This window comes from Antechinus flavipes, chromosome 4, assembly GCF_016432865.1.
Source record: "Antechinus flavipes isolate AdamAnt ecotype Samford, QLD, Australia chromosome 4, AdamAnt_v2, whole genome shotgun sequence".
Lineage (NCBI taxonomy): Eukaryota > Metazoa > Chordata > Mammalia > Dasyuromorphia > Dasyuridae > Antechinus > Antechinus flavipes.
The window spans coordinates 93,476,528-93,503,702 of NC_067401.1; the positions used below are offsets into that span (position 1 = coordinate 93,476,528).

At 32.4% G+C, this 27,175-nt stretch overlaps 1 protein-coding gene across 1 annotated transcript in view; it reads right to left on the bottom strand.

The window, feature by feature from the left end:
* The window catches only part of RYR2 (ryanodine receptor 2), a 522,738-nt gene that overhangs the window by 414,981 nt on the left and 80,582 nt on the right, over positions 1-27,175 (bottom strand). The window contains exons 11-12 of the mRNA XM_051996568.1: positions 23,568-23,642; positions 11,655-11,811 (exon numbers count right to left, since the gene is read on the bottom strand). Coding sequence (XP_051852528.1) covers positions 11,655-11,811; positions 23,568-23,642 — 232 coding nt within the window. The remainder of the gene's footprint in view (positions 1-11,654; positions 11,812-23,567; positions 23,643-27,175) is intronic.

Below are 27,175 nucleotides of genomic sequence, written 5' to 3' on the forward strand. Positions count from 1 at the left end.
ATCAGAACCTTTAACTGTGAAAATGTTTTCCCAGTTTGTTGCTTCCCTTCTAATCTTGTTTGCATTAGTTTTATTTGTACAAAGGCTTTTTAATTTGATGTAATCGAAATTTTCTATTCTGTGGTCAGTAATGGTCTCTAGTTCATCTTTGGTCACAAATTTCTTTCTCCTCCACAAGTCTGAGAGATAAACTATTCTATGTTCCTCTAATTTATTTATAGTCTCGTTCTTTATGCCTAGGTCATAGACCCATTTTGATCTTATCTTGGTATATGGTGTTAAGTGTGGGTCCATGCCTAATTTCTGCCATACTAATTTCCAATTATCCCAGCAGTTTTTATCAAATATTGAATTCTTTTCCCAGAAGTTAGGGGCTTTGGGTTTGTCAAACACTAGATTGCTATAGTTGACTATTCTGTCTTGTGAGCCTAGCCTTTTCCACTGATCCACTAATCTATTTCTTAGCCAATACCAAATGGTTTTGGTGACTGCTGCTTTATAATATAATTTTAGATCAGGTACAGCTAGGCCACCTTCATTTGATTTTTTTTTTCATTAATTCCCTTGAGATTCTCGACTTTTTATTGTTCCATATGAATTTTGTTGTTATTTTTTCTAGATCAATAAAATATTTTCTTGGAAGTCTGATTGGTATAGCACTAAATAAATAGATTAGTTTAGGGAGTATTGTCATCTTTATTATGTTCGCTCGGCCAATCCAAGAGCACTTAATATTTTTCCAATTATTTAAGTCTGACTTTATTTGTGTGGAGACTTTTTTATAATTTTGCTCATATAATTCCTGACTTTCCTTTGGTAGATAGATTCCCAAATATTTTATGGTATCAACAGTTATTCTGAATGGAATTTCTCTTTGTATCTCTTGCTGTTGGGTTTTGTTGGTGATGTATAAAAATGCTGAGGATTTATGGGGATTTATTTTGTAGCCAGCTACTTTGCTAAAATTATGAATTATTTCCAATAGCTTTTTGGTAGAATCTCTGGGGTTCTCTAGGTATACCATCATATCATCTGCAAAGAGTGATAGTTTGGTTTCCTCATTGCCTACTCTAATTCCTTTTATATCTTTCTCGACTCTTATTGCCGAGGCTAGTGTTTCTAATACGATATTAAATAATAATGGTGATAGTGGGCAACCTTGCTTCACTCCAGATCTTACTGGGAAAGGTTCCAGTTTTTCCCCATTGCATATGATGCTTACTGATGGTTTTAAATATATGCTCCTGACTATTTTAAGGAAAAGTCCATTTATTCCTATGCTCTCAAGTGTTTTTATTAGGAATGGATGTTGGATTTTATCAAATGCTTTTTCTGCATCTATTGAGATGATCATGTGGTTTTTGTTTGTTTGGTTATTGATATAGTCAATTATGTTAATAGTTTTCCTAATATTGAACCAGCCCTGCATTCCTGGTATAAATCCTACTTGGTCATAGTGTATTATCCTGGTGACAATTTTCTGTAATCTTTTTGCTAATATTTTATTTAAGATTTTAGCATCAATATTCATTAGGGAGATTGGTCTATAATTTTCTTTCTCTGTTTTCAGCCTACCTGGTTTAGGTATCAGTACCATATCTGTGTCATAAAAGGAGTTTGGTAGGACTCCTTCAATCCCTATTTTTTCAAATAGTTTATATAACATTGGAGTTAATTGTTCTTTAAATGTTTGGTAGAATTCACATGTAAATCCATCTGGTCCTGGGGATTTTTTCTTAGGGAGTTGATTGATAGTTTGTTCTATTTCTTTTTCTGAGATGGGACTGTTTAGGATATTTACTTCTTCCTCTGTTAGTTTGGGCAAGCTGTATTTTTGGAGGTATTTTTCTATTTCATTTAAGTTGTCGAATTTATTGGCATAAAGTTGGGCAAAGTAACTCCTAATTATTGCTCTAATTTCCTCTTCGTTAGTAGTGAGTTCTCCCTTTTCATTTTTAAGACTAACAATTTGATTTTCCTCTTTCCTTTTTTTAATCAGATTTACTAAGGGTTTGTCTATTTTGTTGGTTTTTTCATAGAACCAACTCTTAGTTTTATTAATCAATTCAATAGTTTTTTTACTTTCAATTTTATTGATCTCACCTTTTACTTTTAGAATTTCAAGTTTAGTGTTTGACTGGGGGTTTTTAATTTGTTCCTTTTCTAGCATTTTTAATTGCAAACCCAATTCATTGACCTTCTCTTTCTCTATTTTATACAAATAGGCCTCTAGAGATATGAAATTTCCCCTTATTACCGCTTTGGCTGCATCCCATACATTTTGGTATGATGTCTCATTATTATCGTTTTCTTGGGTGAAGTTATTAATTATGTCTATGATTTGCTGTTTTACCCAATCATTCTTTAGTATGAGATTATTTAGTTTCCAATTATTTTTTGGTCTACTTCCCCCTGCTTTTTTGTTGAATGTAATTTTCATTGCATCGTGGTCTGAAAAGGATGCATTTACTATTTCTGCCTTACTACATTTGAGTTTGAGGTTTTTATGTCCTAATATATGGTCAATTTTTGTATAGGTTCCATGAACTGCTGAAAAGAAAGTGTATTCCTTTCTGTCTCCATTACATTTTCTCCAGAGATCTATCATATCTAGCTTTTCTAGTATTCTGTTTACCTCTTTGACTTCTTTCTTATTTATTTTCTGGTTTGATTTATCTAATTCTGAGAGTGCAAGGTTAAGATCTCCCACTATTATAGTTTTACTGTCTATTTCTTCTTGCAGCTCTCTTAGTTTCTCTTTTAAGAATTTAGATGCTACCCCACTTGGTGCATATATGTTTAATATAGATAGTGCTTCATTATCCATGCTACCCTTTAGCAAGATATAGTGTCCTTCCTTATCTCTTTTAATTAGGTCAATTTTTGCTTTAGCTTGATCTGAGATCAGGATGGCTACCCCTGCTTTTTTGACTTCACCTGAAGCATAGTAGATTTTGCTCCAACCTTTTACCTTTAACCTGCATGTATCTCCCCGCTTCAGGTGTGTTTCCTGTAAACAACATATTGTAGGATTCTGGCTTTTAATCCATTCTGCTAACCGCTTCCTCTTTATGGGGGAGTTTACCCCGTTCACGTTTATGGTTAGAATGACCAATTCTGTATTACTTGCCATCTTGTTAACCCCGGTTTATGCTTTCCTCCCTTCTTTCCCCTTTCCCCCCCTTCCAAGTATTAAGCTTGTGAGCACCCCTTGCTTCTCACAGCCCTCCCTTTTTAGTGTCCCTCCCCCCGCCTTAGAGTTCCTCCCCCTATCTTACCCCTTTCCCTCCCAGTTCCCGTATTCCCTTCCGCTTAGCTTATTCCTTCCCTTTCCACTTTTCCCTTCTCACTTTTCAATGAGATGGGAGAAGTTTCACCATAGATTGAATATGTCTTAAGATTTTTCACTTAAAGCCAATTCTGAAGGCAGTAAGATACCCACTATATTCATCCCCCTCCATTCTTTCTCTCAGATATAATAGGTTTCCTATGCCTCTTCATGAGATGTACTACCCCCACTTTACCCTTTTTCTGGTACAATGTCCTTTCCACATCAATTTCTAGAACAAGGTATACATGTATTCTTTATACATCTATATAGTCCAAATATAGTTCCCAAGATTAATCTTTACCTTTTTAGATTTCTCTTGAGTTCTATATTTGTAGATCAAACTTTTTGTTAAGTTCTGGTTTTTTCATCAGAAATAGATGAAATTCGCTTACTTCGTTGAATGTCCATCTTCTTCCCTGGAAAAAGATGCTCATTCTCGCTGGGTAAGTTATTTTTGGTTGCATACCAAGTTCCTTAGCCTTTCGGAATATCATATTCCAGGCCCTTCGATCTTTTAATGTGGATGCTGCCAGATCCTGGGTGATCCTTATTGTGGCTCCTTGATACTTGAATTGGGTTTTTCTAGCCGCTTGCAATATTTTTTCTTTCACCTGAGGGTTCTGGCATTTGGCCACTATATTCCTTGGTGTTTTGATTTTAGGATCCCTTTCAGTGGGTGATCGATGAATCCTTTCAATGTTTATTTTTTCCTCTGTTCCTATGACTTCTGGGCAGTTCTCTTTGATGATTTCCTGGAAGACAGTGTCCAGGCTTTTTTTTTCATCATGTTTTTCTGGGAGTCCAATGATTCTCAGATTGTCTCTCCTGGATCTGTTTTCCAGGTCTGTTGTCTTCCCCAGAAGGTATTTCACATTTTTCTCCATTGTTTGATTTTTTTGGATTTGCTTGACTGATTCTTCTTGTCTCCTCGAGTCATTCAATTCCACTTGTTCAATTCTGATTTTCAGTGAAGTATTCTCTTCACTCACTTTTTTAAAATCTTTCTCTAATTGTCCAATTGAGTTCTTTTGTTCTGTGGAATTTTTTTCCATTTCGCCAATTTTGTTTTTTAGAGAGCTGTTTTCTGTTTCCAGTTCACTAATCCTATTTTTCAAGGATTTTACTTCTTTATCCACTCTCTCTTTAACTTTCTCCAGACTCTTTTCCCATTTTTCTTCTAGCTCCCTTGTGAGAGCCTTTTTAATCACTTCTATGAGGTTCATCTGTGCTGAGGAACAGATGATTTCCTCCTTTGGGGAATCACCTGGGGACTGCCTGTTTTTAGTCTCCTCAGGATTTAGAGTCTGCTCTCTATCTGTATAGAAGCTGTCAAGGGTTAAAGTCCTCTTCAGCTTCTTGCTCATTCTGTCTATTAATCAGAGATAAACTACCAAAGAAAAACAGAAAAAACTGGAGTCTTTCTTTGGGGGGGGGCTGGGTGTGTTATCGAGCTTCCTCTACAGACTGCAGGTGGCAGTAGTGAGGCACTAGCAGGACTGTGCTGCGCCTGCGCTCTGAGATCCCAAAGCGTGCTGAGTCACTGAGGGGGGGAAGGGGGGGGGGCCAGGTCCTGAGAGACTCCAGCTGTTTGGGGTTGTGTTCTTCAGCCCCGGTGTTTTTAGCTTCTCTGCTGGGCTGTTGACTTGCTGCAGGTTCCAAACCTGTAGCGAAGCTCTCCCCGCAGAGACGGCTACGATCGCTCCCCACCCCCTCTCAGCTCTGCTCCCGTGCTCTCACTGCCGCTGCCCTCAGCCTGCGCCCGATCTAAAACCGCCCCAGCCCTCCAGTAAAGACAGACCTTTCTTGGCGGATCTCAAGGATGGCTTCTCTTGGTAACTATTTGTGGGTTTTTTTCAGTCAAGCATTGATTCAGAGGCTTGTAATGAAGTGGATAGTGAGAGAAAGCGCGGAGCTTATGCAACTATGAGCCTCCTCTCCGCCATCTTAACCGGAAGTCCAACAGGGATTTTTCAAAAGAAGAAATCAAAACTATCAATGTCATGTGAAAAAAATGTTTCAAATCACTGTTGTTTAGAGAATTGAAAATTAAAACATCTTTAAGATAACACCTGATCCTGTTAGAATGCCTAACAGAAAAAAAAAAAGAATTTTGAAGGGTAAGTAGAAAAATTGAGACACTAATGCACTGTAGGTGGGATTCTTAACTAGTCCATATGTTGTGGGGAACAATGTAAAATTATGCCAAAAGAACTACAAATCTGTACATATTCTTTGATACAGAAAATACCACTACTAAAGAGACCACAGAAAAAATGGAAAGGAACTATCCATACAAAAATATTAATAGCAGCTCTTTTTGTGGTGGCAAAGAATTAGAAATTGAGGAAATGACTATAAATTGGGAATTGGCTGAAGAGGTTGTGGTATATAATTGTGATGGAATATTTTGTATTAGAAAAAATGAAAAGCAGAATGATTTCAGAAAAACCTGGGAAGACTTACATGAACTCATGCAAATTGAAGGAAGCAAAACCAAGAAAATATTGCATATAGTAACAACAATATTGTGAAGATGATCAACTATAAAAGACTTTCTATATGTCTCTAATCAAAACAATGATCTAAGACAATTCCAAAGGACCCATGAAAGAAAATGTTATCCACCTCCAGAGAGAGAACTGATAAACTCTGAATGAAGATTAAATCTTTCTTTTTTTGAATTTTATTTTTCTTATTATTTTTGTTCTGTTTTCATTATAATGTCATTATTGTAAAATATATTTTAAATGATTTCACATTTGTAATCAATAAGATTGCTTATTTTCTCAAAGACTCGGGTAGGAGAGAGGGAATTTTTGAGTCAAAAGTAAAAAAAAATGACTTAAAAATATTCAAATAAAAATGTTTTTTAATGGATGTTACTCAGTTCTCTGTTGTAGAGTTTTTCTTCTATTTACTAACAACTTTCTCTAATTCTCTTTCTCTATATATCCAGTCACAGTCTCTCCTCTGAACTTTACACCAACATTACTAATTGCCTATTGGATATTTAACTTGTGATAGTCCACAGATACCTCAAAATCAAATAATCAAAAGCTAAACTCATCTCACTTTGCCCTCCAAATCTACATCTCTTCCAACTTATTTGTCAAAGATATTCTTTCTTAGTAAGTCTTAATTATTATATAAATATTGAGCTTCCCCATTTGTAAAACCAAAGTCATCCAATCTAGCAAATAGCAGTTTAAATATTAAATCTTTTCCAAAGGACAACATAAAATTTGAGTAAGCAAGCTATCTTAGAATAAAAGGAATTAATGGATCCTAATTAGACAGATCCCTAGAATATTAACTATGATAGAGGGACTATAATAGTACTACTGTATTGAGTTGTTTTTTTTTTTTTTTAACTTAGTCATCAGTAGATTGAGATACTTATAAAATTTTCCTCGCAGATACCATTCTGTGGACAATAACATCCCATATCTGCATTTATTATTATTATTGTCGACTAATGTCAGGGAATTCCCATTTGAGATCTCTGTGGTATTCTACTTTCTTATTTATTTGTCTTTTGAGTATTGAATAGCTTATAAAAACAAAATTTGAACGGAATTTCTTAGGTAGTTTTCACATTTTGAATTTATATTATTTGCTAGTATTATATACACATTGTATGTATGCATGCACATTGTGTGTGTATAGAGGTGTGCATGTATGTTAAGGTTAGGGTGATATGATTTTCTGACAGTCTTCATCAAGTCAAAAGGGCTGATTTCTCCTGAGAGAATCTGAGAAAGCATATCTATCAACTAGGAAGAACTTTTGAAATAAATTATATAAGTTGTATTCCTCTTAGGAAAAGATGATTGGAGTTACTAAATTTAAAAAAAAATGCCAAGCTGACACATGAACTAAGATTCTTAATCAGATATAGACTCAAAACAAAATAGAATGAGAACAATGGGTAAAGAAAAAAAGCAAGGTTCCATGCTAAGATTAGTGTTAAGACTAAAATCCTCAAAAGTTTGTTTTTAAAAAGGATATTTGTTGTTTCCTAGTTTGCTTTTTCTCTAATTTTTTTTCTTTTTTTATCTGATTTTTCTTGTGCAGCATGATAAATGTGGAAATATGTTTAGAAGAATTGCACATGTTTAAGCTACATTAGATTACTTGCTTTCTAAGAGAAGGGGGAGGTGAGGAAAGAGGGAGAAAAATATAGACTACAAAGTTATGCAAAGGTAAATGTTGAAGACTATCTTTGCATGTGTTTTGAAAAATAAAAAGCTATTATTAAAAAAGGAAAAAAGAAAAAGATAATGAGGTAATAAGTATACATTATGAAAAACAAAGTTGTTTTCTTAAGTTATATTTTGAATTTTACATTGTAATTCAAATTCTGTCCTAATTATCTATATCTCCTTCTAAACTTCCATTTTTTAAAAAAACTGATTTGTGGATCCTCTCTATTTTCTTCTTTTTTAGTATTACTCACTACCCTTCTACTTTCCACTTATTCCTTCCCTATCAAAATAAAAGACATCTTTTGTAACAAATAATTATAATCAAATAAAAGAAATATATATATATTGTACGTATCTAAAAATGTATATCTTATTCTGTCTCTCCTCATTTTCCCTCACACAGTACAGGGATTATGAACCTGGGAAATGGTGATGTTTTCACAGAAATAAGGAAGCCTAGACAATGGGAAAGTTCAAGGGCTAAAGTGAAGTTCATTTTTTGAATAGTGAGTGGGAGATGTTCCAGAACAGAAAACTAAAATGTCCAACGGGCAACTAGTGAATGAGGTATGAATTTCAGGGAAATGGTATTGCATAATGAGATCTGGGAGGCCTCTGCAGAAAGAGAATAACAAATGCATGGAATCTAATGAGGTAATCAACAGAGACTATAAAGCTACAAGATAAAAAGGCCTAAAATAGAAACAGAGGAGTCACCCACAATGAATTATGACTAACAAACCAGCAAAAGAGACCATGAAGAAGCAGCTAGTCAAGCAGGAAAAGAAACAAGATAAAGTAGAATTAAAAAAAAAAATACTAGAGAGAGGATCTTGGAGGAAAGTGTCATCAACAGTGTCAAAAACAGTAGAAAGGTCATGAAGTATGGTGTTCTCTTCTTTTTTAAAATATGATGGTTCTCTGGGAGCAGGTTTCTTGGGGAGGTTTTGTGGAGGCAGCCTTAGTTTCAGTTCAAAGTAATAATCACCCCAAAAGCAGACAGCTGATAAAATCCAAACGTTTATTTTCTCCTTCCAACTCTTGTCTCTTTCCTTGGGCCCGGTTAGCTTTCCCAACTCCTGGCAATCTTCCGAAGTGACTGACTGACTGAAGCTCTAAGAGCTCCTTATGTATGATCTCTTAAAGGTGTGAACCCAAAGGTTGACTCCTCGTCTGAGAGAATGGGATTGTGGGTTTCTGGCTTCTGAATCTCCAGAACTTGTGAACTCCAACATGTGAACCAATGTGTGAACTCTCAAAGGTGTGAGTTCTAATGTGTGAGCTCTAATGTGTGAATTCTTAAAGGTGCAAACCCAAGCACACAAGCATTGCTTTCATCAATTCCATTGAGTTATCACCTTGTTTCAAGTTGATCTTACATCTTATATCTTACATCTTACATCTCCTTGTAAGATCAGATCATTCATACTGAACCATGCTAAATTAGATAATTATTGTCTCTATCAATTCTAATGAATTAACACTTTGTAAGGATTCCAACAATGAAGAATAAGGACTGAGCAAAGATCATCAGATTTGGCAATGAAGACATCATTAATAATCTTGGAGAGTGTGTCTCAGTAAAGTTAGAAGATGGCAAGCAATACTGTAAAAGAATGAGAACACAACAACAGGAGGGGAATTGAAGAAACTGGGAATATGGTGACTTTTGTGACCAAGAAAGAGCTGGAGGAAGGAAGGGTGAGAATTATAGGAGTATAATTTGAGGGAATAGTGAAGTTTTTGTTAAATGGGGGAAATATGGGCATGTTTGAAGTCAGTATAGAAAGAACCATTTGATATGGAAAGGCTGAAGATTTGAAAGAAAGGAAATGATTGCTGATGAAATCTTCTGAAGAATACAGGAAGGGACAAGATAAGGTATGGGGTTGTTTCTGGCAAGAAAAAGGGCCCAAATAGAGATTCCATGTGAAGAAATATTAACCACATCTTTTACGAACTATTGCAAAAAAATATAATCAATAAATGGAAACTAAATAAATGATCAAAGATTAATTGAAATATAAATAAATTAATACTAAATAAAGGTCAAAGGATAAATGACATAAATAATAAGTTCATTAAAGACAATAACAAGACTATATATCATTAATTTTGGGATGCAAAAAAGCCTAAAAAACAAAATTTATTTCATTATTTACTTTCATCAATATCTAAATTGAGCATGCAAATAAAAATGAACCCTAGAAAAACAACTAATTTTTTAAAATGCAATATAAATACTAATTAAACTAAAAGAACTGATGTAAAATTTTAAAATTAAGTATTAGCTAGCAGCATATCACAAAGATTATAATGCATGACCATGTTGGTATTACCAAGAATATAGGGATGGTTCAAATTTAGGGAAACTATAAACATAATCAGTTGATCATTACAAATATCTTATAATTATATCAAAAGATGCAGAATAAGTTTTTGACCAGTTATAACAACCACTACTATATAAAAATGAACATTATAAAACAAAGGTATAAAACAGATCTTTTCTTAATATTTAGTATTATACATCAAAACCAAGAGCCAGCATTATGCATAATAAGGATAAATTAAAGACCTCTTCAATAAGATCTGGGGCAAGGAAGACAAATATGTCCCTCATCATCATTATTACTTGATATTTAATTTGATGTCAATAATTTTAAGCTCAAAATACTAGCTATACCAATAAGACAAAAAAGTTAAGGGAATAAGCAAAGGAAAATAACCAAAATTATGCAATTTATGCATATCATATATAAATTTACTTAGAGAACATCAGAGTTTTAACTAAAATTAACTGAAAAAATAACTTTAGTATGCTTACATGATAAAAATAATCAATAAAAAATAAACCCACATCTACTACTTGATTTATTTCCTGGATTTCTTTGTCTCCAGAAACTCATCATTCTATAAGATGAAATCATCTTTGAAACTCACATCTCCTTAAAAACCTCTTGCCCCAAGATTCCCACTCTCCCTCTGGTTGGAAAGATAAAGAAGGGATTTAGGAGGGGGATAGAAGTGGACATCTAGAAGCTCCTCCTTGACTCTCTGTTTGAAGAGATTACCCTTTTACTCTTAAAGGGAATTTAATTTTAGTATTACTCATTCAGATGATCTAGATTTCATGAAATTCAGAAACTCATAATTCTGAAATATGAGTTCAACTCTGTAAATCATACTTCCTCATCTCATTTTCCATCCTGGTTTCAGGACTTCACCATGCACCTGAACCAACCATCACCATTTGCTTTTCTGCTTCTTTTTATATGTCACTTTCCTCATTAGATGGTGAGTTCCTTGGGGTAGGGATTATCACATTCAGCACTTTCTTTTAATCCCTAGGGTCAGTACAGTGGCTAGCACAAAGTATGCATTTAATAAATATTTATTGACTCTATTTAGCATAAATAGCCTTTCTAACAAATAAAACCTGTGAGAAATATATAGAAAAAAATCCTCTTAAAATAACAATAGAATGTATGAAACAGTAGGGAATTTACCTGCCAGAACAGCTATATAAATATAACTACAAAATACCCTTTACTCAAATAAAGATATGTCAAAATTATTGAAGAAATATTAACTGCTCATAGGCAAACCATAAAAAAACTAAAAAAAAAAAAAACTACCTAAGTAATTTGCTTGTTCAACACCATATTAATTAAATAATCAAAGGATTACTTTATCAAGCCAGAAGAAAAAATAATAAAGTTCTTCTGGAGGAACAAAAGGCCAAAAATCTCAAGAAAAATTATTTTTATAGTGAGAATTAAAAAGACTTAACTGTAATATATTTAAAACTATACTATAAAGCTTTAATCATCAAAATGATTTGATACTAAAAAACAGAAGTCAGCCAACAGAACAGATTAGCTACAAATATTAGCTACACTCTAGTATCTTGGCCAAGAAAACCCCATAATGGATTCACAAAGAGTGGGACGTCCCTAAACAGCTAACAACAAGAAGCCTATTTAGTTTCAACATACATTCCCTGACTTTCAGGAATCCAAAAAGTGTGAAAAAAACTGAAGGAGTTAAGAGAAACAGAATGATTAGTACAGTTAAAAAAAACAAAAAAAAACAAACAAAAAAAAAAAACTCCCCACCTTAGAAGACCGGAAACTAAATGCTGTTGATTTGACATCAGCTTTCTCTTTATCCATCAGTAGAAGGCTTTTGTCATCCATAAGGCTTAAATATTTGCCAGTTGTTACATGCCGTAATCTGAATGGCTGACCCCATCTGATGTGGCTTCCGCTCCATCTAATTAGAAAAGTTAAGATCAATTTCTAAAACTGAGTAAATTAATGTGCATTACTTTAAATTCTAAAAGTCAAACCAAAAAAAAAAAAGTGAATTGTTATAGTGAAATTTTTTTGAGATAAGTATTTTGAGATAGCTTCTTTTTATTAACTGCATTTTCATACATACACAAGTCAATACTAAAAAATACTATAACCAATACCTGATCATTAATTGAATTGTATACACTAAGAATATGTGAAGATATTGGATTATACTTCATTTTCCCAGAAGTTTTTCTAAAAGAGTGAGTTCTTATCCTGGAGACTGGAGTCTTCGGGTTTATCAAATCTTAGATTTATAGTCATTAACTATGGTAAATTTGATTCTCATTCTATAAGATTAGACCATCCAGTTTCTGATTAATTTACTCTATTTTCTACTGTCCTTTATTGAATGAAATTTTTATTACATTATGATATGAAAAGGAAGCATTCAATATTTTGGCCTTTCTACCCTTGATTTTGAAGTTTTCAGTGCCTTAATACATGGTCAATTTTTGTCCAGGTAATTTTGTTACAGCTGAAAAAAGCGTATTTTTTTATCCTCATTTATATTTTCTCCAAAGTTCTAACAAAACTAAGTTGTCTAAGAATCTATTCACCTCAATTTTTTTCTTGTTAATTATTTTGGTTGGACTCATCAAGTTCTGAGAAGAGACAGTTAAGATTCCTCACTAATATAGTTTTGTTGTCTATTTCTTCCTGTAACTCACTTAACTTCTCCTTTAAGAATTTGGGTGCTAATTTGAAACTATACCCAAAAGGCTATCTATAAAACTGTGTACACTCTATGATCCAGTAATATCATTACTAGATCTATATCTCAAAGAGATCATAAGAGAGAAAAGGATCCATTATGTGCAAAAATGTTTCTAGCAATTCTTTTTCTGGTGGCAAGGAACTGGAAATTTAATAGATGCCCATCAACCAGGAATTGGCTAAATTAGTTATGTTATATGAATATAATGTAACATTATCCTATAAGAAGATATGATCAGAATAATTTTAGAAAAGTCTGGAAAGACATATACGAACCTGATGTTGAATGATGTGAACAGAAATTAATTTCTAAAAGAATAAATAAGGGTATGAAAATATAAACTGAACTGTGAAATATTTTTTTAAATAGCCAGGTATCTTTTGAGATGGATTTTTTAAATATTAATTCTATTTTCATGGACACATGTTCCATGCCATCTGATCCTTTAATGTAGTAGCTGCTAAGTCCTGTGTATCCTGATTGTAATTCCCTAATATTTGTCTCTTTGTAGTTATCTGTAATATTTTTTCCTTAGCCTAAGAATTCTGAAATTTGGCTATGATGTTCATTTTGTGATATCTGCCCAGAAATGTTTGATGGATTCTTTTGATGCATGTTTAGTTTACCCTCTGGTTCTAGAACCAGTTTTCTTTGATAATTTCTTGAAATATGTCTCCAGGTACACCTTTTGATGATGGCTTTCAGGTTGTCCAGTGATTCTTAAATTATCTCTCTTAGATCTATTTTCTAGATTAATTATTTTTCCAATAAGATATTTTATGTTTTCTTCTTTTTTCATTCTTTTGATTTTATTTGACTTTATTATTTATTTATTATTTTTATTTAGATTATTCATTTTTAAGGAATTGGTTTTTTTCAATTAACTTTTGCACCTCCTTTTCAATTTGGTCAATTCTATTTTTTTAAGGAGCTATTTTCTTTTTCCAAACTGTCGACCATTTTTTTCATGATTCTCTTGCTAATATTGTAATTTATTTTCCTAATTTTTCTTTTACCTCCCTTATTTGATTTTAAACTCCCTTTTTGAGCTCTTCTATGAATTCTTTATGGGCTTGAATCTAACTAACAAACTAACAAAACCCAGTAGGAAAATGCAGCAAAGATATATTCCAAAGGGGCAGGTAGGTGGCATAGTGAATAGAGCACCAGCCCTGGAGTCAAGAGGACCTGAGTTCAAATTTGACCTCAGACATTTAACACTTCTTAGCTGTGTGACCCTGAGCAAGTCCCAACTGCCTCAGCAAAAATAAATAAATAAGGATATATGCTATATAAAATGACTACAGATTGTTGCTAGGTGGTGCAATATATAATGTACTGGGCCTAAAGATAAGAAGACCTGAGTTCTAATATTGTCACACACACACACACACACATCTACCAGCTGTGTCACCCTGGTCAAGCCACTTTGCCTTTGTTTGGTTCAGTTTTCTCCTATGTAAAACAGGGATAATAATAGCATCTATCTCCCAGAGTTGTTGTGAGGACCAACTAAAATAAGTGTAAAGTGCTCAGGAGAGTATCTGACACATGATATGTATATTACAAATGTTAAATATAATAATAATCATTGTTATCATTATTACTATCATTGTAACAACTTGGGAGTTTGCTTACCAATACCTATACACAGAAAATACATGAATACAAATATAAAAGCACTCTTCATGGACACAAACACATCAAAAAAAAAAAACTGGAGAAATTTTAATTGCATGAGTAGGCTGTGTCAACATAATAAAAAAATGGCAAAACTACCTAAATCAATTTACCTGTTAATTGTCATACTAATAAAATTATCAAAAGATTAAAATGTTGAGCTTTAAAAAGAATGTTCATTTGGAGAAACAAAAGATCAAAAGTTTCAAGAGAAATAATGATGAAAAGTAAAAAAGGGACCTAATAGTACTACATTTCAAACTTTTACATACAGAAAAACCTTCATATGTATAATGGAAATCATATTTCTTGCTTTCTTAATGGGTGGGAGAGGAGGGTGAAGGAGGGAGGGAATTTGTAACTGATAATAATTTTTTTAAATGAAGAAGCAAAAGAACATACTAAATTTAAATATAAAGAAGTAAACTCAAAGGCCTTAACTACCTGAAATAAGAATTCATTATTTCACAAAAACTGCTGGGAAAACAGTCTACTAAAAACTAGGTATACATTAATTTCATACATTAGATAGCTAAATAATTTCCAAATGGATGTATGAATTGGACAAAAACTATTACATAATAAATATATCAAAGGAACAAGGAAAAATTTAATTTTTAGACTTATGGATGAGGGAAGAGTGTATGACCAAACAAGATATAGAGAACTACAGAAGATTTCTGATCATATAAAAGGAGTTTTTTCACCCACCAAACCAAACTAAACCAACTAACATCCTAAAAATTCCCTTTATCAGACTTTATCAAATCTTTTTTTACATTTTATATAACTTTTAATATTTTTATATTTGATTCTATTTATTTTATATAACATTTTCCTTCATTTCAACAAAGGAATTTTAAAAATGTTTCTCCAAATATGTGGTGCCTCCACTTTCTTTTTGACTTCTAACTTCACAACTAGCTACAAAGCGAATTATGACAATGTCTTAACTGAATTTTTTTCTCCAAAGTTATCAGTATGATAGGGAGTAGGGCCATGAAACCCTGAAAACATAATTCTGAATGTAAAAGAAGCTATGAAGCCTACTTCTGAATGGTCAAGAAGATGTATTATGGAGAGTATGGATATAGATTCTAAATTGACTTGAGTGTGCTAATCATTTTTGTGGATACTAGTTTCATCAACAAGCTACAATTAAGAAACCATACTTTGGGCTTGGGTAATTTGTGCAAAATTATTTTGGCCTACTTTGGAACCAAAAAGTCTTTATTTGGTCTAGTCTCTTTATCTTGGTTTGAAAATCTCTTCAAAGGACTTCTTGGTAGACAGTATGCAATAAGAAACAATGGTGTAAGAGTAAAAGTCTTCAACCATCTGAGATTACTATGTCACCCCATTAATGTGGACTCCTTTCTTTGTCAGTATTTGCACTTTTGTTTTAGGTGAGTCCTTCAAAGTCCAGAAATTGAGTCTATGAAGACTTTTATAGTCACCTAACATTAATATGCTAATGTATGACCTTCAAACCCAACCAGCAATAGCTGAGACTCGCACTCATTCAAGAATGATATCATATTTGAATGTAGGACGAATGCCATGTAGAAAGTGTGCTAAGCCAACTCTCCTCAGAGACAAAGGTGTTTTAATGGGAGAATATGCTCTCAATGTATTGGAGGAAAATGTTAGTATTTTTGTTCTTGCTATATGTTTGAAGTGCTATATTTTGAAGCTAATTGATATTAAATAGTTAAATTAAACTGCAGTGCTAGATATTGGTAGCTATTAATATGGCCTGAAACAATGACAAGTATCTCTACAATAATAAAGAAGCATTGTTTGGGGAGACTGAGTGCAGGGCATATATGTAATCTCAATAATTTCTGTTTTTAATTAACAAAAATCTATTTTCTCAAGTTTCAATTTTTCCCCACCAAGATAATGAAAACGTTTGAAACTGATATTCATCACAAAGTAAAACAAATTCCTAAATTGGACAAGTCAAAAAATACATTCTCAATCTGCTTGCTGGCTCCATCACTTCTGTCAGAAGGTGAGTAGTATGATTTACCATAGGTCCTCTGGAAACATGGTTGATCTTCACACTTGTCAAGAACTTTAAGGTTTTTAAATTGTTTATTTTTGTACAGTTGCTGCTACTGTATTCCCTTCATATGAAACTCTATCAGTACATGTAAGTCTTCCCCATGTTCTTCTGAAAAAATCCCTTTAATCATTTATTACAGGTCAATAATATTCCACTAATCAATATATCATAATGTGTTCACCTATTATCCAGTGGAGAGAAATTTCATTGCTTTCCAGCTATTTGCTACCAAAAACACCTCTTAGAAATATTTTTGTAAATATGGATTGTTATCTTTTTTATTAAACTCTTTGAAATATGAGTCTACAGTAGAATGTCGGGATCAAAGGTTTCCAAATTGATCAGCAGAATGCCAGGACCAATTCACAATTAGTGTATTAGAATACTTAGAAACGCTAATAATTTATGTAGGCTTATTAGTTGTTTCAATTAATTTTTGGTTTACTCTGTGCTTTTCTAAGTAAATCACCATATATAATAACAGATAATTTTGTTTCTCCTTTGCCTATGCTTACTTCCTCAAATTTTTATTGTCTTAATGCTACATTTTAAATGTTATGTCAAATAGGAATGGTGACAATAAGAACTTTGCTTTATTCTTCATTTTATGCAAAGGCCTCTAGTTTTCTTCATTGTATATTGTTGATTCGATTTTAGACAGACATTACTTGTCATATAAAAAATAGTCAGTTTGTTCCTTTTGTTTGTGTTTTATCTTGTTAAAAGCTTTTTCTGTTTCTACTGATATAGTTATGTGATTTTGGGTTATTAGTATGTTCTATTATTTTGATAATTCTCCTAATTTTAACTACATTCTTTTTACAAAATCCAACCTGGCTATAGTGTATAATATTTATGATTTGTTGCTGTACTCTCCTTGATAATATTTTATTTGAAATATTTATTCAGTTTTCACTCAAGATGTTAATCTGCAATTTTCTCTTTGTTTTGATTGTCCTTCTTTTAAGTATAAAGACAAGATCTATATGATAGTAAAATTTTGGTAAGCCTCTCTGTTTTGCTATTTTTCCCCCAAATCTTGTTTAACACTAAGAATAATTATTTCCTGACTATTTCATACAATTGCTTGCATATTCATTTGGTCCCAGGGATTTTGATTTGAGGGCTAATTTATGACTTACCAGATTTGATTTTTTTTTATATTAACTATTTTTGGTTCTATTAACCTGCATACTTTATACTTTTTAGAAACACCAATTTCATTTAAGTAACTGGTTTAATCTGCAAATAATTAGATAAAGTAGTTTCTAACAATCTCCTTTATTGTGATGTAAATTTTCCTTCTTCATTTATGAAACTGGTAATTTGTTTTTACTTTTTCTCTTTTTTCTGATCAAATTAGCTACTGATTTAGCTACTTTGTTGTTTTAAAAATACAATCTCTATTTATACTGATCTTTAATTTGTTTTCATTTTTGTTTATTTCTTTATTGATTTTTGTACTTAGTTGGGTTTTTTGATTTATTTGCTTTCTAGGTTTTTAGCTGCATAACCAAATCAATGGCCTATTACTTTTTTCTTTCTTTTATGGGTTAAAGCTTTTGGTGACATGAAATTTTTCCCATAGTTACATCCCCCAAATTTTGGATACCATTATCAATGCTGTCATTACTTTTAATACCATAATATATTTTATATGATTTTTCTTTAAACCAACAATTTTTGTGATTATTTTGTCTAGGCTCCAATTATTTTGAATAATTTCTTTAGTTTTCTTTTATTAAATATATTTTATTGAGGTTCATTAAAATGTTATTTTCATTCCCAAATTTCACATTCATTGTTATAGCTATTTATTGTTGGCCATCAATAATTTAATAGCAAGTTTTGGAGATTTGCATACTGTAGGAAATTGCAGGTGACACACATACATACATATATATATGAATATGTATATGTATACATATATATGACCAAAAATGAGTAAATTATAAATACATATTCATTGTAAGCCATTTTATCATTTACTATCAAAAGTGCTGTCATACATATATTATAAATAGTTAAATTTTCTTAAAACTTTCAGAATGCTAAAGAACTACCAGCTATGTAATCTCTTCTTTCAGTCTCTACCATGCAGGTTCAGTGACTTGATATTCTTTGGCAGCGACCTCTGTATCTTGTGCTTTTTACAGAAGGAAATTTATGAAGTAGTTGCTACAGCTGTACCAGAAACAGCAGATTTTGCAGTGTGCAAGATATTACTCTATCTTGCAGAGAAGTTGCAAGTTTTTATGAGTACAATTTATTATTTTATATGTCAAATAATATGATCAGATTTATTAAAAATAAAAGTTTGCAGTGGAGCCTAGAGTTATTCCTGATTTTTCACATTTGAAGTAGTTAGTCCTGTGCCCCTAACTTTGGAAATTTCGAAGTATGACTATATACTCCTTTCTATTCACATTCAGTAATCTTTAGAGCTCCATCATATCTAAATTTCTAAAATTCTATTCAGGTCCTTAATTTCTGTCTTCTATATTTTTGTTAGATTTGTGTAGGTCTGAAAGAAGATTCCCCGTTATCACTTTACTGCCCATTTTCCTTACTACTCATTTAATTTTTCTTTTAATTATTTAAATGCAATGTCATTGGTGTGTGTGTGTGTGTGTATAGATAGATAGATAGATAGATAGATAGATAGATAGATATAGATATATAGATTTATATAGATATATTTGAGTATTAATATTAAGAACTCATGGTCAATGAAATCTTTCTCAATTACTCATCACTTTTATTGTATTATTCACCATTTTAAAGCAAATCTATTTTTGTTTTGCCTTGTCTGAGATCATGATTTCTTTCTCCACCTTTTTTACTTCAGCTGAAGCTTAATAAATATTGCTCCAGTCCCAATGAGAATGTTTATATTGCAAATCTATTATTTATAAATAATATATTGCTGGAATGTGCCTTCCAATTCTTTCTACTACCCTTTTTTATAGATGAGTTCATTCCATTCACATTCACATTCACTGATAATAATTATATATTTCTCTCTGATTGTCTTATGCTTTCTCTCTTTTTTTTCATATTCTTTCTTTACAAAGAAACAGTGAAGAGCATGTACCACTGCTTGATACTTGATGCAACTGCTACTGTTTCATTCACCTTGCACTGAGCTCAAACACAAATTCATTCTTACCCTAGCTTTCTTTCTTTTTATACCCCTTTTAGTGATCGCTCAATGTTAAATTTGTTTTGTTTATGACTACTTCTATGAATCTACTCTGTGTCTTATTCTTTCCTGTCTTCTTATTTAGGAAGATGTATTTCTGCACCTGATTGTATATATTCTTTCCTCCTTTAATCAGTTCATTTTCAATTATTGCTCATACCTCTCACCTTTTCTTCTTTGTTTATATAACCTATTTTAACTCAATGATTATGTAAGATAATTGCCCCTACCCTCACTGTCCTTTTTCTCTCTTTTCCCTTTTTTTCTTTCTTCTTTTAAGATCATCAAAACATACCTAAATATTTCCTCACTTTGAGATATTTTACTCTCTTTATGATTCCTGAAAACATTAGGGTTCTGAACACATAATTATCATTTTCTTGCCTCTTTGAAATGTTCATGCATGCTTAGTCTCTTATAATTGCTTGTTCATACTTTTTTATGTTTCTCTTAATTTCCATATGTGTATTTTAAATTTCCTAATCAACTTCATTTTTTTATCAATAAAGTTCTCCATTTTGCAAAAGTTTATTTTTTCTCTCAGTTTTAATGGGTTATTCTTAATTAAGAGGCTATGCTTTTTGCCTTTTTACAATAATATATTTAATTATCCTTTATTTTTCCTGAGGTTTTTATTCTAATCTATCTTCATTGAAAGGCACCTACAAACTCTTTTGTATAGTCCTGCCTGTAACTTCTAGATACCTGAGACAAGAAATATTGTCAAGTGAATAGCAGAACATGAGAGGATTAAAAATATAAAGCAACAAATTTCCATTTCAAGAAAGCCAATATAATAAAAAATAAATACTACACATAATGTTCAGAGATGTCCATCTTTTCCTTGCTTATTCTTGGTTTTCTTTTGTGCTCTGCTGTGCACTTTTTACTTTACTTTTTCCCTTCTTCCCTCCCCAAGAAAGTTATAATTAAGTGTAGAAATATAGATAGATATAGAATTTAGTTATATCTATATATACATACAAATATTTATATATACACACATATGTGCGTGTTTATATTTCTAATTTTCAAGGACTCTGCTTTGTCAATAAGATTTTGTAATTCTTGTTCTAAAGTGTTAAATTTCTTGCAAATTATTCCTCAATATCAGCTACTCTATTCTAAATCTTTCCTTTAGCACTTTTACTTTATTTATGAAATCATTTTAAATCTCATTCCATTCCCTCAAGGAATTCTAGTTGAACTTATATAAAACTTTGTTTTCTTGCAGGCTTTCCTTATAGACATTTTTATGCTATTTTCTACTTATGAGTTTGTGTCCTTAATTTACCTGTTACCATAAGATATTTTTATGAAAAAACTCTCATTTTTATTACTTTTTAAAGTCTTACTTCCCAAATCTCAACAATTACATGGTTGCTGCTGCTTCCAGCTTCTGTCAGATAGTTGGCAGGTTATGCAAGTTGAGTGAAGAACTACAGTCTTCGTTGAATGTCTGAAGCCTGTGCTGAAGGTTGAGTATTAGACCTAGCTCTCTGTTCAGAACCACAGAACTGTTGCTAACTTTTGTTCCTGTTCTTTATTCAGGGTGCAACCTCAAATCTGCAATAGCTTTTTGCCCCTGGTCCACCAGTGCTAGGCAGAGGTTCCTTGCTCAGTCCACAAAGGATCTGAGACCTATGTGTGCGATGAAATAAGCACTCATTCCATATGACTTCTGATTCTGCTCTTAACACAACATCAAGCTCCACCTTGTTATATCTGCTATTTTGTTATTACCTCAGTACATAATAGAAGGCCTCAGTTCAATTTCCAAGGCAGAAAGTTCTACATGTCATTCTCCCGGCTAAAGTCTGTCTCCAGTGTCCACAATCTGTATCTACCTTTCTCTGCATATCTAGGTTGGAAAATTGATTTACTGATTTTTTTCCTTGGTTTTGCTAATCACATCTTAATCTGCTGTTCTTTCTAAGCCTTATCTTTATAATATTGCTATTTTTGTGTAGATTGTTCTCCCAGTGCTGCTGGTACCACTTTGCATGGGTTCAAATAAGTCTTTCCAAGTTTTTCTGAAACCATTTACTCCACCATTTCTTACAACCCAGGAGTATTCAATTGCATTCCTGTGCAGTAATGATAAAATGCTAATACTTGTTGAATCATTTGGCAGTTGGTAAGCATTCCTTCCATTTTCATAGTTCTAGAAATGATATTGCTGGATCAGAGAGTTTAAACAATTTAATAGCTCTTAAGCATAGTTCCAAATGGCTTTCCAGAATGGTTGAACTAACATGCTTCCCACTGCAGCATTACTTCTATGCCACTCCACGGAATTCCTGGCCAGAACTCACCCACTTCTTGTTAGACTTCTCTATCTTCATAAACTACTGTGGACTGAAAAAAAAATAACTCACCATTACTTTTTCTTAGCCCAGCATTTTTTCTGGGTTGTAGAGGAAGTAGGTTGGGTGAGCTGGGCCCTATGATTGTCAAATTATAGTCTTTTCTTGTTTCATTCTTTTATAAACCTTCCCTTATTTTTTATAGTCTTTTCTTGTTTCATTCTTTTATAGACCTTCCCTTATTTTTCATAATCTATGCTGGTATCTACATCTGTGCTTTACTCTACAGATTCTACACCCATGCTTCAGCTTGCTTTCTCCTTGTGTCCCTGCTGATCTCTTCTCCCAATGTTGATTCATTTATTTCTAGAACTCTCCTTATGAGGAAGGCCCCAGGACCAGTAATCTTTCATTCTCCCAACTTTGCCACCATAACCTCATATGAGTCCTTACCTTCCCCCTCTTTTAAATTCCTTTTTATGTGTTGCCTTTACTTCTTTAGGATATAAACTCCTTAAAAGCAGGGACTGTATTTTTATTTTTTGTTTATATTTACATTTTTAGCACTTAGCCTAGGGCTTGGTACATAATAAAAAATAATGGTGTTTTTTTTTTTTTAATTTTACAACTATCACTACTATTTCTGCTCTAGCCTTTATCTTTCTCTTTCCAATAGCTTTTTGGAAATTAAGGATGCTACCCACTAGAAACAACAAATAAATAACACACAATAAATTTCAATAATTTGATCACTTGAAACAATTAACTCTCCTCATACTGAGTCTATGTTTGTCTTTGTCTATTTCTGTCTTTTTCTGGTCACTCTGTTTCTGTCTCTCATTTCCTACTCCATACTTCTTTAATCTCTTGCTTTCTCTATTAAACAGTTGTCAAAATAATATTAGTATTAGTATTAATTGTAATCCTAATTACAATTAGTATTATTGTCTTTTACTCAGGTTTCCTCTGAGGGCAATTTTTCTGGAATATGTATACAGAAGATCAAATCCAAGACCTATTCCTATCAAGCAAAGAATGCATTATAGAATCAAAAAGTTTGACATTTGCCAAATCCTAAAATCACTTAGTGGTCCAGTAACAGTCTGAGCCTGATATACACTATCTGTGATATTAGAGGAAGACAGATGAGATTAGGCTCAGGACAGAATGAAAACAAAGTCACTGATTCTTTCTCTACTTTTTAGATGAAATCTTAACACTTTTACAAGGCCAGCATTAGGATAAAGACAACTAAGAGTAGAAAATTAATATCATTTCCACTTCTAAGAGTAGAAAATTAATATCATTTCCACTTCTTTATTAATATTTTATTTAGTTATGTATTTGTGTGTAAATATATAAGATAAATATTGACCTGTTAAATAGCATGTTTATATAAAATGATACCAGAGTCCCCAGATCTTTCTCAGTGAGCTTGGAAGGAAGAAAAGATCTTTCCTAATAAAACTGAATTCTCACTTTGGAGAATTATTTTTCTTTTCTTTTCTTTTCTTTTTTTTTTTTTCCCAAAAAGGGACACAAAATTCTTCAATATAAGGGAACTTCAGTCATTTCTCAGACACAGCAACTTTACTACTGGTCTGGAGGTACAAATATTAAGAATTTGGGAGCTGATATGGGAATTTATTGAATTGCTAGGGATGTTAAAAGCTTTGGATTTTTTGTTTTTTTAACTTACGCAACTCTTAGCGTTTCAAGTCTCCAAAGGGAACGAGCATGAATGGATACAGCACCACCTTCATAATGAACTGTTCTGTTAAGAAAAATAAGAGACATACTTTGAATCTAAGGGTTATTAGTTTTTGAAATGAGAATATTCTTCAAGCTAAAAAAGGCAAATAGCTCAAGTTATAGCAATTTCAGAAAATAATCTTGCAAGGATTTTATCAGTGAACAATTTAAACTAACTTGGATAAGTATTCAGCAGAAACATTTCAATTATTTTGTTGCTCTCATTCTTCCATGACTACCACCAAATGTCCCCCTTAAATGGCTAAATTTTACTGGGTTCAACATAAATTGTATCTCATATTTATTTATAACGAGTTTTTACATCACATTCATTTCCGAATACATCTTACCCTCCTTATACTCAGTGAATCAATCATCACTTGTAACCAAAATCTTAGAAAGAGAAAAGGGACAGTTCAACAAATTAAGTAATGTAGTAACCATGCATGACATCATATACAATATTTTATACTACAGTTTCTTACATAAAGAAAAGAGATGCAATTTTTCCATTCCTGTCCAGCACCGATCTTGATCATTTTGCTTACAAAATGTATCTAATATGATTTCTGAAGTGTCTCTTAAAATATGTTATGGTTTCAACAAGTTGGTTACAAATTTAAACATCTCAATTTCTGTTTTAGATTACAGGAAAATATGAGAAACTCAAAATATAGCGACAGTGATAAAGTTGTTGACATAAGATTACAATGACATAAAAGTAAGCAAATTCTCATAAAATATTGCTTTTTTTCTCCTTTTATCCCCCATAGAATAAAACACATGCCCACACAAATTTTTTTTGTCACATATGCATATACATATACAAAAAAGTAATAATACTTTAAATTCACTAAGAATTAGACAAAATTTAATGTTTTCTTAGCAGTTCATATTTGTTCTCTTCATAAAAATTCATTAGTATGATTTTTTCTAAATTATATCAGGCATTAAAATAACAAATATCAAAAAGGTAGCATAAGTAAATGTTAGAAAGTTGTAGAATTTATTTTCATTTATTTTCTTTTATTTTATAACATTATACCATAAAACTCTCTCTTTCCAATAATTCTACAGGGAACAAATCAATCATTCCTTTTCAGATGTTTAAAGATTATATCAACCTTTTCTTTTAGAAAGGACAGTAATTCGACTTTGTAGTAATAAAATAATAGAAAAGACTTTCTGCTACAACCTGGGTCATAGATCCAGAGGAAAATACAAGTACTAGGTGCTCTAGGTGCCTAATCTGACACTTGCAAATGAATCAGGATGAGGAAGTTAGGCAAAAATGCTTAAACAGTTAAATTAATTTCAGGTTTTTCACAATGTCTATCCTTAATAGATAAACTTCTTTAGTTATGACTAAGTGATTCTTCTTTTGCTAACTAATAATTTATGAATATCTCATTTTTTTGGAAATTATAAAATCAATTTTGCTAGGGGACTAGCCTAAGTCAGATCTACTTTAGATCACTATGAATGTGATTTTTAGTCATATTTTTTTGGTTAGTACAGTTATATATAAAAATAAAATTCACTTGTGTTTACAGTCATCTTATGGTATAAGATAAAGAGTATTGGGTGATTATTTAGGAGATATAAGCTATAGATCTACACTAGTGATAAGTAGTGTGATCCTAGATAAATACTTTCACAATATAGGCCTTAGTTTACTTATCTGTATAACATTATTTCTAAAGTTTCTTCCATCTTTAACCTATCAATTCTATGCTAGCTTCACTTTCCTATCTTTTTAACAAGACAGATTATCTTGTAAAATTCTGGTACCTTCTCTGCAACTGAGTCTTTCAGAGACCTAGAGCACCAAGAGAGAGCTAAGTGACTTGATCAGAGTCACTATGTCAATGCAGTACTCAAACCTAAGTCTTTCTGGCTTTTAGATCACTATAATGTCTGTCTGTCTGTCTGTCTGTCTGTCTGTTCTCTCTCTCTCTCTCTCTCTCTCTCTCTCTCTCTCTCTCTCTCTCTCTCTCTCTCTCTCTCTCTCTCTCTCTCTCTCTCTCTCTCTCTCTCTCTCCATCAAACCTGTCTTAAGTCCTTTTCAATGATTTTCAACCATGTTACTTCCCACTGACACATCTGAGTCCCAGCCATCATCAATTTTTATCTGCATTTACTGTTACAGCTTCTAAACTATTCCTTCCTATCTCTGTCTTTTTCTTCACATTCTGTTCTTTTCATTCACATTCAACACATTTTTCATTTCACTATGCCACTTCCTTGCTCAAAAACTTACTACAGCCTTTTATAACCAACATCAAATTCTGTACACCCACCCTGGCTATCAACTGGTTATTTGCAGAGATGTACAAATCACTTCATCTCTAAGTTTAAATATCTTAATTTGTTACATGAAAACATTGACTTATACAATCTGAGGTCTTTTCCAGTTCTATATACCATGATCAAAAGAAAAAATACTCTATGATCAGGATCTGGAACAAGTAATTGAAGTAAGAAAGGAATAGAAATATCTTCAGAAAATTTCCCACCATTACTTAAATAATTTTAAAGGTGTAAATTCTAGGCTAGCTCCCTGGAGCCCTCAGGATCAGCCAGAGACAGGATAAGCAAAAGTCCTTGGTCTTTAGAGGGAGAAGTCAAGGAGATGGACAAAACTGCCAGAAGTTTTGCCAAGGATCCCTCCTTGATTCTAGAGTCCCAGAATCTCCACACTTTTCTCCTCCTCTCATGAGGCCAAGTGAAGTTCTTTGGCCTCTCTCACTCCACCCCCTAATCCTTACCTATAATTCTCTCAAACATTGAGCCAGCATTAACTGAGAGAAGAGAAATTCCAAACATATGCTAATAGAATTTTTGTCCAATAGGTAATTAGCCTTAAATGCTTGGTTGTCTGATTCAAGTGCACCTATTCAGAGTTTCCGCCCTTTACATCTCCTGCTTTCTTTTGTTTTAGAACACAGGTGATCGCAGCCATCCCTGACTTCTCAGGGAGGTAAGAACCCCAAAAAGGAGGTGATCACACCCTCCCTGCCTTCTCAGGAAAGTAGGTGAAAATACCAAAAAGAAGGTGATCACCCCTCCCCCCAACCCGACTTCTCAGGAAGGGAGGTGAAAGCACTAAAAAGGAGATGCCTAATTTCAGCCATTTACAAAAGGAAGAAAAATAATTGAAAGTATGATTATTTCATTTGGTATATATAATCTATCAAAATACTAATCATAATTATTTAAACTTCTCATCTTTAAAAATTTCAAATTTGAGAAGGAAAATATGAATAAGCATTATTCTTTTCATATGGTTCCATTAATAATAGAAAAAATAAAGTTTCAAATCTGGATTAGTCTATATATCACTTCTTTACACAAGTATTTTTAGAAGTTCATGTGAGTCCACTCCTAAGTATACAACAAAATAAAGCTGCTAAAATCTGTGATTTGGGCTTAAATTTAAAATGTGCTTAAGCTCTCTGCACAGTAAATAATAGCTAATGTGTATTTAACTTCTAAATCCTATATTCTAGTAACATCATTAAGGACAGTGTCACCAAATCCAAAATACTATAAGAA